The sequence below is a fragment of the Bos grunniens genome, chromosome 21, assembly GCF_055505025.1.
Source record: "Bos grunniens cultivar Pamir isolate PY7600 chromosome 21, Bosgru_T2T1.0, whole genome shotgun sequence".
Taxonomy (NCBI): Eukaryota; Metazoa; Chordata; class Mammalia; order Artiodactyla; family Bovidae; genus Bos; species Bos grunniens.
This window is the reverse complement of record NC_141185.1, coordinates 47,246,513-47,259,275: the sequence shown is the minus strand read 5'-3', so window position 1 is coordinate 47,259,275 and position 12,763 is coordinate 47,246,513. Positions and strand designations below refer to the sequence as shown.

The following is a 12,763-nucleotide window of genomic DNA, read 5'->3' as shown; positions in this document are numbered from 1 at the left end:
GCCACGAGGAAGCTTTTGAAGGAATGGGTGTCTTTACGGTGTAGGCTGTGGTGATGGTTTCACAGGGTGTTCTTATCTCCAAACTCACCAAGTTGTGTACATCAATTATGTACAGATGGTATGCCATCTCAGGCAGCTCAGTGGTAAAGAATCTGCCTGCCAATGCAGGAGACGCAGGTTCGATCCCTGGGTCAGGAAGATCCCCTGGAGGAGGAAATGGCAGCCCACTCCAGTATTCTTGCCTGGGAAACGCCATGGACAGCGGAGCCTGGACAGCTACAGTTCATGGGGTCGCAAAGAGTTGGAGGCAACTGAGTACTCAAGAGTACACTTCAGTAAACTGTTTTTCCTTAAAAAGTTTAGATCACAAGGGAACAGAAATGACTGAAGCTGGATGGGGATTTGGCACCAATAGAACTGAAATCCCAAGGGGCCCTCTGAGCTTGGCTGGGTATTTCCAAACCACCAGCTACCCCAGAAAGAGTCAGAATCCTCGGGTTTAGTGGTTGTTTGGGCTTGTTTCTAACTCAAAGTTAACCATTTCCAACCTAGTGAACCAAGTAGTCACTTATTATTCATATCATCCTTGTGGACCCCATTTATGGAGAGATTTTAACCTTCCAGGCAGTATTTATGAAAGAGTAATTTGTTTTCTCACTTCTTTATGGACTGAAATCACATGTAACTGCCAGAGAGCTTTCTAATCAGCAGGATTTCACAAAGGTGCTCTCAAGAATTGTTAGGATTCCAGCCAAAAAGGAAAGTGCATTAGTTACCTGCCAAAGGAGCCTAAAGCAGAACAACTGCCCTTTGTCTTGGGGAAATAATGAAATAGCTGGGGCATGGTTCCTACTCGGCATGGTTCCTACCCTCCCAGCCCCTGGGTGGGAGTTGCTGGACAGTTCTTTGCACCCATGGACACTGCACATGACACCAAAGACACAAGCAGGGAGGACCTGCCCCTGTGGGGACAGCAACAAGTCCCAGCACCAAGTAAGGGAGAAGTGACATGTTTAGTATAATATTATGAGGCTGAAACACTGTGTGTCTTAAGAGAAGGAAACCTAGTAAATAATAATAAATCCATTGTTCTTAAGCCACAGTGAGTTCACTCTGACATGCACTAGCAATGCACCTCTCTCCTGTGTGCACAATTGTGGTTGCTGTTCACTTTGCTAAGTCATATCCAACTCTTTGCGACCCCATGGACTGTAGCACTACACGCTTCTCTGTCCTTCACTATCTCCCAGAGTTTGTTCAGATTCATGTCCATTGAGTCGTTGATGCTATCTAAACATCTCATCCTCTGCCTCCTTCTTCTCCTTTTGCCTTCAATATTTCCCAGCACCAGGGTCTTTTCAGATGAGTCAGCTCTTCGCATCAGGTGGCCAAAGTATTGGAGCTTCAGCTTCAGCATCAGTCCTCCCAGTGAATATTCAGGGTTGATCTCCTTTAGGATTGACTGGTTTGATCTCCTTGGTGTCCAATGGACTCTCAAGAGTCTTCTCCAGCACCACAGTTCGAAAGCACCATTTCTTTGGTGCTCAGCCTCCTTTATGGTCCAACTCTCACACCTGTACATGACTACTGGGAAAAACCATAGCTTTGACTCCATGGACCTTTGTCGGCAAAGTGATGTCTCTGCTTTTTAATACGTGTCAGGTTTGTCAGAGCTTTCCTTCAGGCAGCAAGCATCTTTCACTTTCATGGCTGCACTCACCATGAAACTGGTTTGGATGCACAATGTAAGTCCAAAATATTTGCTAAACTAAATTATTTGGCTTTGATGCAATGTGGAAATCATATGAGATGTGCCCAAGAAAGCAAAAGTTCCTTTCTAGTATTTCCCACAATGCCAAGGGCAAAACTATAACCAGCTCACCTGGTCCAAGAGCTCAGATGTGGGGGCCCCAAAGCAGGCCTCCTTCAGTTCTGGGGAGCGTTCCTGGGACAGCTGCCGAGGCCGAGGACTGGACCCTACACTCCTCACAGCCGCTCAGAGTTGGGGTTGTGGAGAACACTGGGGCAGTAGATTCCCAAGGCCACCTGGGGCAGAGAGCAGGCTGGGTTGCTGGAGCCCTTCATCGCCCAAGCACCCAAGTCCAGACCTCTATCTGCACTCTTAAAAGTCCTTCAGAAATCTAACGCTCGGGGGACTTCCCTGGTTGCCCAGTGGTTAAGAATCTGCTTTGTAATGCACAGGACATGGGTTCAATCCCTGGTCAGGGAACTAAGATCCCATATGCCGTAGGGCAACTAACACTACATGCTGCAACTACTGACCTGAATGCCTAGAGCCTGAGCTCTGAAACAAGAAAAGCCACCGCAATGATACACCCACACATGGCTACAAACAGTAGTCCCACCTACTGCAATCAGAGAAAGCCCAAGACCAGCAACAGAGACCTAGTGCAGCAAAAATAATAATAAAAAAAGTTAAAAATAAATCACATAAAATTATTTTAAAAAATCTAACTCCTGGCCCTAGGGACAGACAGACAGATGAATGGAACACTGTGCCAGACAGCACACCCTGGCAGTGACACCGAGTGAACACTGGTGGAGAATGCCAGCACCCGAGGGTGCAGAGCTGAGGGCTCAGGTATGGCAGCCAGGGGTCGCTGCCTGGGATCCCTGACCAGGCTGGGTCATTGCCCATGAGCCACGGTACAGGATATCACAGTGCTCAGATTCCCCTCCCACGGGAAGCTCATTTCTATGTTCTACTTGAATATCAGGCCCTATCTTAGCAGAGGCGTGGGATGGACCTCAGGGCCTTATTTGCTTGTTCTCCTGAGTTCTTCTCTGTGGAGCGCTCACACACACTCACGTCCACATCTTCAAGTACCATTGCTGTATGACGATGCTCAGATGTCTGCCCCCAGATGCTTCCCCGGGTTATCTCTCCTGGGCTTGGCGCCCACATCTGACCTCCCTGCAGCCCTATTTCAGGTGTTCCCACCTTCAGATCTGTCAGAAGAGCAGAACCCCAGGAGTCTCATGCCAGCAGATGGCAAGAACATCTCCAGCCTCCGTCTGCCCCCTAGCAGTTCAGGCCCTTAGCCATCTTCCTAGCAGCATCCTCAATTGGGCCACAGGTATGCTGAGCCACAGGTTCACACAGCACAGAACCCAGAGGGCCTCTGTTCATCACCTTGCTCATAAAAGGTTGGCACACTGACTCTGTCTACTGCCTGGCAGAGTGGGTGTCCGGAAGCTGTCTTGGAAAAGAACTACCTTCCTTCTCATTTGTACAAAGATGTCACTGGGTTGAGAGGAAGTGGCTTGTTGACAAGGAGATCTCCTCAACCCTTGGGGGCAGAGCAGACCCTGGGGTGACTGGAGGGCCTGGATGGGTCACTTCTGACTGTGAACAGTCTTATGCATTTATCCGTGAGCTGTACAAATATTTTCTGTGTGTGCATGACATCAAGAAGATTGGGCAATTCTGACCTTGCTAACAACAATAGCTCTCTTTGTTTCTGGTGCCTTTCGTTAGCATATGAACAAGCTCAGGTTTCTCCCACAGGCACCAAACCTTTAAGACCATGTACCTGCCCCCGCTTCTGCCCACAGGCCGCTGTTCAGAAGCAGCACCAGGCTGCTCTCCAAGACAGGATCCAGTAGGACCAAGGCCCAGTCATGGGGACAGTCTCAATGAGTCCAGTAACCACCTCCCTCCTGAATCTCGAAGTCACACTTACACCCAGGACACCTCCCCTCATTGTATGTAATTACACATTACCTGACAATTCAGTTCTTCAGTTCTTCCCACAAAGAGGCTTCATGGGTCAAACTGACCACAGACTCCAGCATTAGTTACCAAAAAAAAAAAAAAAATAGTCAAAGGCAAGCAGGAATTAAATGGAATATCCAGCACCAGGAAGAGTGCAGTCAACATATGAACACAATAGAGCACTACATCACCATTTAAAAAGAGAGCATGACTGTGACTATATAAATACTGCGCCCTGCAGAGCCAAGAAATGCACTGGGGTTCTATTTCCTTCTGTACAGTTCAAAGTCAGGAGTCAAGCACTCCTCAGAGGGAAAAGTTCCCAGCATCCAGGTCAAACAGCAGCTTCTTGGGACTTCCCTGGTGGTCCAGGGACTAAGACTGTGTGCTCCTAATGCATGGACTTGGGTTTGATCGCTGGTTGGGGAACTAAGATCCTAAGTCGCTTCAGTCATGTCCGACTATTTGTGACCCTATGAACTGTAGCCTGCCAGGCTCCTTTGTCCATGGGATTCTTCAGGCAAGAATACTGGAGTGGGTTGCCATTTCCTCCTCCAGGGGATCTCCCTGACCCAGGGATCAAACCTGCGTCTCCCGTGGCTCCTGCATTGCAGGCAGATTCTTTGCTGCTGAGCTACTGAGGAGGCCCCAACTAAGAGTTCACATGCTTCAGCTAAAGATCCTAAAGCTAAGGCTGGGAACAGCCAAATAAATAAGTAAATTTATTTTTTAAAGAGAAGCATTTCCTTGCCAGCATGCTCCCCACTGTTCAAGGCAGGTGGTATCTCAGTGTGCTTCACATTTGGATCACAACATGCTCGCAATTGTTTTTTATTTTTTGTGGAGTTTTTCTACTGCCTTCTTTTTCCTATTGAGAAAAGAAACAGCCCATCTTCCTATAACCCTCGTGTCTTCCAGCTTCTTGTTCTCTCTGAACGTTTCCTGGAACCCATTCCAGTCTCTGTCCTGGAGATATTATTCTTGGAGCCAATGGCTTCCAGTTCTAATTTGGACTGGGTGCTTCTGAGGCCCACTCACAGCCGTCTGTCTGGAAGTTCTTTTCTTCAGGCTCCTGGAAGCCATCCATTCTCTTTCTGCCCCCAGCTGCCTCCTTACTAGGCTTCACCCTTGTATGGCTGGCACAGACCATCAGAATGAATGGGAATAAACCTTAAGTCCTTGTATACCTATAACTGACTTCACTCTCCCCTGACACTGGATGAGACTGGCTCAGTGTATTTGCTTCCTGGGGCTGCAAACTACAACTAACTGGGTGGCTTAAAAGTACAGGGTCTTGGGACTTCCTTGGTGGCACAATAGATAAGAATTTGCCTGTCAATACAGGGGACAAGGGTTTGATCCCTGGTCCAGGAAGATACCACACGCTGAGGAGCAACTAAACCTGTGTGCCACAACTACTGAAGCCCACCTGCCCCAGTGCCCACACTCCACAACAAGGGAAGCCACTGCAATGAGAAGCCCATACACTGCAGCAAGGAGTGGCCCCCACTCGCCGCAACCAGAGAAAGCCTGCACGCAGCAGCGAAGACCAACCAAGACCAAGACCAAAAGAAAAAACTACAGCATTTGGGAACTTCTCTGGTGGTCCAGTGGCTGGGACTCCGTGCTCCCAATGCAGGGGTCTGGGGGTTCGATCCCTGGTCAGGGCACTAGATTCCACTGCTGCTGCTGCTGCTGCTAAGTCACTTCAGTCGTGTCCGACTCTGTGCGACCCCATAGACGGCAGCTCAACAGGCTCCCCTGTCCCTGGGATTCTCCAGGCAAGAACACTGGAGTGGGTTGCCATTTCCTTCTCCAATGCATGAAAGTGAAAAGTGAAAGTGAAGTTGCTCAGTCATGTCCGACTCTTAGCGACCCTATGGACTGCAGCCCACCAGGCTCCTCCGTCAATGGGATTTTCCAGGCAAGAGTACTGGAGTGGGGTGCCATTGCCTTCTCCAGATTCCACTAGATTGCCGAATTGATGCTTTTGAACTGTGGTGTTGGAGAAGACTCTTGAGAGTCCCTTGGACTGCAAGGAGATCCAACCAGTCCATTCTGAAGGAGATCAGCCCTGGGATTTCTTTGGAAGGAATGATGCTAAAGCTGAAACTCCAGTACTTTGGCCACCTCATTCGAAGAGTTGACTCATTGGAAAAGACTCTGATGCTGGGAGGGATTGGTGGCAGGAGGAGAAGGGGACGACAGAGGATGAGATGGCTGGGTGGCATCACTGACTTGATGGATGTGAGTCTGGGTGAACTCTGGGAGTTGGTGATGGACAGGGAGGCCTGGCGTGCTGCGATTCATGGGGTCGCAAAGAGTCGGACACGACTGAGCAACTGAACTGAACTGAAGAGTTTGCACGCTGCAACTAAAGATCAAAGATCCTGCATGCTACAACTAAGACCCGGCGCAGCCAAATAAATAAATATTTCTTAAAAACTAAAGGATCTTATCATCTCCCAGCTTGGAGGTAGGAAGTCCAAAATCACCTTCACTGCTAAAACCAAGGTGTGAGGAGGCTCTCTTCACAGGCTCCAGGGGAGAATCCGAACGCCTGGCCTTCTCTAGCTGCTAGGGCTACCATGACCTGTCCCTCCACCTTCAGATCTCCCTCTGCTGAGCTCACGGCCCCATCTCTCTTCTGTGTGCAGTAAAATCTCTTGTGGCCTCTCCCTCATAAGGATGCGTGTGATTGCATCAGGCTCACAGGGATAATCCACACTGAGCTCCTCATCTCAAGACCCTTCCATTAATGGCCTCCAGAGACCCTTTCATTAGGTAACACTACAGGTTCCAGTGATCAGGGCCTGACATCTGCGGGAGACAGTGGATACAAAATTTTTTTTTCAATGGTGAAAAAATTATTCTCCCTCAGAGCCTTGAAGGCCCAGCTTTACTATCTATTGTCCTGTGCCCACGTTGTCTGATTAGACATTTATTTTGCTGGCTCTTCCTCTTTCTGGCTCCTCAGTGAGAGCACTCCACGTTCCCTCCCTAGCTGACCTAACCAATGCCATCCATTGACCCCAGATCCACGCAGGACCAAGGAAGGCTTTATTCCTTTTTTTTTTTATATTAGAAGATAACTGCTTTACAGTGTTGGTTTCTGCTGTACAATAACGTGAATCAGCCACAAGCTACACATACGTCCCCCCTCTCTGGCGCCTCCCTCCCAACCCTACCCATCCCACCCCTCCAGGTGCAAGGCTTTATTCTATTGATAGAATGCCAGTACCCACACCCCAGCCTTGCCTCTGCCAACGAAGTCCACCTGTCCTCATCTTCTCCTGAGACCGTCCATTAAAGTTTTAGCTTTTAGGACTTTCCAGGTGGTCCAGTGGTTAAGACTCTGAGCTTCTAATGCAGGAGGTGCAGTTCAATCCTTGGTTGAGGAACTGAGTTCCCAAATGTCTTGAGGCCAAAACAACCCAAAACATTAAAAAAAACTTTTTTAAAGCAATATTGTAACAAATTCAATAAAGACATTAAAAATGGTCTATATGAAAAAAAATCAAAAGAAAAAAAAAAAAAGGAAAAACGTCCCAGCTTTCAGCACCATGTCTCGTTCCTGCTCTGGGATGGACTCACAGGCTTGGTCAGGAGGCTCTCTGGGGTTCTGCGGGGCAGATCAGCCCCTCTTCTTGGGCCCACTGGGCTCTGGGTGTCTCTACAACATTTGTAACATGGCCATGCCTCTACCTGCCTTCTATCACCCAGAAATTTGTTCCGGTCTCTCAGCTGCTGATCATTCCCTCCCATTCACTTCACTGTCATAGGATTATACTTTTAATAATCTCTTTATTATCATTTTAATGGGTTCTGGGGAGGAAAGGTAGAAAGAAGCACTGTGCTGAGTCCTCCATCTTGAACTCTATGTTAATCTCATTAATTTTTCAGTTATAACTTGCATATGCTTAAAAGATAACAGACGGTCTCTTCTAAGCCCCTTGTCCTCAGGCTCTTACAGGAGGGAAGTGAGGGTGGTGATGGCAAGGGTCAGGCTGGCGTCCCAGCTTGTCACCTCCCACCCGCCTCCAATACACACAGACCCTCCTTGTCGGAGCACCACTGCGCCTGACACAGATCTGCCAGCGTGAGTTACAGGACTGGCGACCTGTATGCAGGTTTCCTCTTTCCAGGAATTTTTTTTTTTTTAAAGCAAATTACTTCTGTGACCTTCCCTGTAAGGCTCGCATACATGCACCAGGACACTAAATGAAGAGAAGGGACAACTTTAGATGGGGATCATCTTTTGCAGTTTCCATCAGCCCAAGGGGACCTTTTTTACTCAAAAGCAGAGCTGGCATGATACATCCCTGCCTTACAAAGCCTCAAGTTTAAAAATAAACACGGGCATTTGAAGGAGCACAGAAATAGTTTGTGCCCGCAGCTCCACAGACCCCCCAGCCCTAGATGTCTGCTGGCCCAGGAGGAGCTGAGGCCATGTTCAAAGTCAGCCCTGAGGACCTCAAACGAGCGATACGTGAGTCAAGAAAGCCTTTTCGTGCTGGATTCTCTTGTACTACACGGAGTCAGCTGCACTCCATTCAGACTAAGCACAGGTGGCCGCCCTGCCTGGCTCTTCACACAGGGGCTGTGAAGGCAGTGTGCTGCGTCCCACCAGGGCCCAAACCCACGACCTCAGCTGGCCTCTGTCTCCTCCTCCCCATCAATCCGTGTGCCAGCCTACAGGACTAACAAAACAGAAGCTTCTGCTTGTCCCTCCCTGTGCCTTCTCCCTGGAATGCCTCTTATTCATGGCCATCCCCCCACCACTTAGGCCACCCCCACTAGTCAGAACCCTGTCACCTTTCAAAGCAAAGCGCAACTGGTCGCCTCTTCTGTCAGGGGCACCCGGGTCCACTGCCAGCCCGGAGTCCCTCCCTGGAGCCCAGCTTTCTGGGTCTCCCTTGTGGCCCTCACGTGGTTCTGCTTTGTCTCTGGTGGCTGCAGGTGTGCTGTACCCCCCACATTGGACTGTGAGCCCCCTTGACCAGGAATCAGGTTATTTCCAGAACCCCTGTAGACCCTGGTAGAGGAGGTACCTGAAGTTGTGGCCCAAATTTTCACTGAACCCATGTCACAGAGGGCCCGCCGTGTCTGGCTGCTGGCTGGCGAGCATGACCCTATGAAATTCCACAGGGCAGAGAAGCAGATCGCTTCTGGACAGCAGTGAGACCCCCTCCCCACAGGAGAACTGCTAGGGACTGTCTTCCTCCCAGCACACACACACACACAAGTGCACATGTACACGGTGCATGCACACATATGCACACACACAGAGGTGTGCAGCGAGGCACTGACCCTCTCGCTCCAGGCTGCACCAGGTCAGCAGAAGGCCCAGCCTGTGGCTCCCACCAGCAACTCTGTCCTTTATCCCAGGTGCTGTGCAGATGACCTTTCCAGGCGCCCTGCCTGGCCAGAAAGCACAGCCCTACTGGGGTAAGTGCAAGGGCCAGGACTACATCTGATGTGCTGTGTCACACCCAGAGCCTGGCACCCAGAAAACATGCCTTAACTCATTACTGACCAGGGGAAACTAAGGCCTATGGCTGGCGGTTTTTATTTTGGCCAGCCAAAATATTAATTCTGTTATTTCACCAACACTTTGCAGGCTAGTACATTCAAAAGTTATACCTGAGACACCTGTAAAGTCTAATTTTTGTGAAATGTTGTCTTCGATTGTAGAGGCAAAGGAGCCATCTCTAGCACTGTTTCATGTTCACTGTCCATATCAGAATCAATCGCTAAGGTAAGTTTTGTCTTTTTGTTGGTCTAATATTCTCATCATCTGAATAACTGTATTCTGAAGAACTATCATCTTCTGAGGCACTAGTATATATACATCACTTGGACAATCAGAGAAAATACCTGCATAAAATTCGCTGAAAGTTTTTCTTCACTCAAAATTTCATGATGCATCATTTTTTAAAATTTTATGATAATAAACTTGCATTTTAATCTACATGAGGTTGGAATGAAAACCTGACACAGCAAAATGTGAATGATAATGACAATCATGAGATATATGATGAACCCTCGATCAACTTTAAGCTCTAACAAGTTCACACAGTGATGTTAATCATATCACCCTCTAAAAACATATTAATATGTCTCTGGTCAATAATGTTTGGGTAACATAAGAAACATTAATATATCTCTGGTCAATAATGTGTAAACAAATGGATGAGGGACTTCCCTGGCAGTCCAGTGGTTAGGACTTAGCATTTTCACTGCCATAGCCCAGGCAGTGAAAACAAACAAACAAACAAACAAAAAAACAGAAAGGGCTGAGAGAGAAGGTACACAGAGACAGAGAACAAAAGCGTTGGAGCAAACAGTCAAGTTCCACTTATACTTCTTCAGGTTTGGAAGGGAATGTACAGAGCGTTGGTGGGTCTTCAGTAGACAGAAAGAAGTGACTGTTAGAAGAACGACGTGTTTTCCTATCCCTCTGTGCTCTGCTCTGATGAATCAGATGGGCGCAATTTATCAGACTGGATCTTCTACAGGTTCTTCCCCTTTTTGGAAAAAGTCTGATACTCGACTTCCAGCAGAAACAGGCAGCCAGCAGGTGTCTAGACAGTTGGGGCCTACGTGTGCCCAGAGTCTGGCCCAGAACAGCCGTACTACTTCCCATGTGCCAAGGACACACTGCCCGTCCCCTCTGAAGGCCCAGATGGCCTGTGTGTAGACCTCTCCCTGCTCCATTTTTATCCACTTCAAGATTCCATCCTCAGATCTGCAGGCGTCCGTGCACATTCATGGGCTTCCCAGGTGGTAAAGAACCTGTCTGCCAATGCAGGAGACACAAGAGACACAGGTTCAATCCCTGGGTCAGGAAGATCTCCTGGAGGAGGGCATGACAACCCACTGCAGTAATTGTTGCCTGGGAAATCCATGGACAGAGGAGCCTGGCAGTCTACAATCCATGGGGTTGCAAAGAGTTGGACACGACTGAAATGACTTAGCACAGCACACAAGCACATTCACATCTTTAGTGCAATTCGTGTTCCTCTCCTAAAGGATCTGGCTTTTAAATAGGAGATACCTTTCCGTGTCCTGCAGCAATGCTGAGATCCACACCACCAGCATTTTCAGAAGTACCTCGGAAAAGGTATTTCCCAGAGGTTCTGGTGTGTATTGATCATCTGTGGTTGTCTGGCACTGTTCTGGGCACTGACAAACACAGCTCACCTCCTTTTCCCAACAACCTTGACAGTCAGTGCCTGTGTCTTCATTTTAACAGAGGAAAACAGGAAGAAAAGATGAAGTAACTTACTCAAGGGCACATACAGCTATAAGCTGGGAGTCACCTGGAACATCTAAGCCCAACACGCCCCTCTGGATCCCTTCCTGAGTGCATGCCCAGTGAGGCCCTGCACTTGTGTTCCCTGACCCTCCTCCCCAGGCCACCATGTTAAGGCAGAAGCCTTCTTGAGGGCCTTGATGGGTCTCTGGGCAAATACATTCATCCTTATACATCTCTCTTTTTAAAAAATATTCATGTATGTATGTATTGTTCCTTGGAAGAAAAGCTATGACAAAACTAGACAGTGTATTAAAAAGCAGAGACATTACTTTTCTAACAAAGGTCCCTATAGTCAAAGCTATGATTTTTCCAGTAGTCATGAATGGATATGAGATTTGGACCATAAAGAAGGCTGAATACTGAAGAATTGGTGCTTTTGAACTGTGGTGCTAGAGAAGACTTCTGAGAGTCCACTGGACAACAAGGAGATCAAACCAGTTAATCCTAAAGGAACTCAACCCTGAACATTCATTGGAAGGACTGATGCTGAAGCTGAAGCTCCAATACTTTGACCACCTGATATGAATAGCCAACTCATTGGAAAAGATCCTGATGCTGCGAAAGACTGAGGGCAGGAGGAAAAGAGCAACAGAGAATGAGATGGTTGGATGGCATCACCAACTCAGTGGACATGAGTTTGAGCAGACTCCGGCAGTTGGTGAAGGACAGAGAAGCCTGGGGTGCTACAGTCCACAGGGTTGCAAAGAGTCAAGACACGACTGAGCAACTGAATGACAACAATCACGTAGTTGGGTCCCCATACTTAGGTGCTTTCCAAAAGTCACCTTCTCAACCTAACAAGACACTTTTAGAGCTCTCTTCACAGGAATTTCCAAGGGTTTCAGGAGCTCTGTGACAGGAACAGGACGAAGACCAATTATCTACTTCTTATCATAAATCACAATATCACAGGAGCCTTGCTGAGCCTCTCTCTTCCCGGCCAGACACCCCTATGATCCACCCTCAGGGGACCCGGCACCTCTCCTGCAGGCATTTTTCACAGCTGATCACCAGCTCCTTGCTGCCTACTCCAGGTGATTCTCTTCCCTCTTCCCTCCAACTCCCCAGTCTTCAATCTCTTGTCATCAGGCCCTGTCATCCTCTACCCTTCACTGCTGCTGTCAAACACCATCCTCCGTGTCACTCCTCCTCATTTCTTGATGATTTTAGCTCCTGGATAACCGGCCATCTCTCCTACACGACTCCTGTCCTGATTCTCAGTCACTTCAATACACACACACATACACATGATCCCTCCAACTGGCCTGCCAGTTGCTTGCACTGCCTTCAGCCCCTCCAACTCCTTGTCAAGACCTGACAGTTATCACTAACTCCAAACCCATCTATAATCTTCATTTCATGCACCCCACTCTCTGCAACTGGCACCCACTCACCCACCCCACCCAGTTACTACTCCCAATCATCTTTCCCTGCTCTATTGCTCACAGTATTTATCACCTCTAATATGCTACATAATTTACTTGTTTTCATTTGATTTATCATGCATCTCATTCGAATGCAAGGGCCAGTAAGGCAGAGACTTTTGTCTTTCTGGTTCCTGCATGTAGCACCACAAGTAGAACCTGGTACACCAGAAACTCACAAACTTACTGAATGAATGAATGAATTTTAATCATTTGTGTAATTATTCAATATCCATTTCCTCTGCTATACTGTAAGCTTTACAAGGACAAAGGCCAAGATCCATC

The 12,763-nt window shown here is 48.1% G+C and overlaps 1 protein-coding gene across 8 annotated transcripts in view; it reads right to left on the bottom strand.

Annotated features, from left to right (window-relative positions):
• Positions 1-12,763, bottom strand: part of HOMER2 (homer scaffold protein 2) — a 128,127-nt gene that overhangs the window by 54,956 nt on the left and 60,408 nt on the right. The window contains exons 1-2 of one of the 8 annotated variants that reach the window (XM_086364345.1): positions 3,746-3,922; positions 1,883-2,046 (exon numbers count right to left, since the gene is read on the bottom strand). The exons of 3 other annotated variants lie outside the window; for them this stretch is intronic. Coding sequence is in view for 1 of the 5 variants with exons in the window: in XM_086364349.1 (XP_086220475.1) it covers positions 7,119-7,153 (35 nt within the window). In the remaining 4 variants the exon portion in view is untranslated. 4 more of the 8 variants (XM_086364344.1, XM_086364349.1, XR_015150013.1 and 1 more) reach the window with 4 other exon arrangements.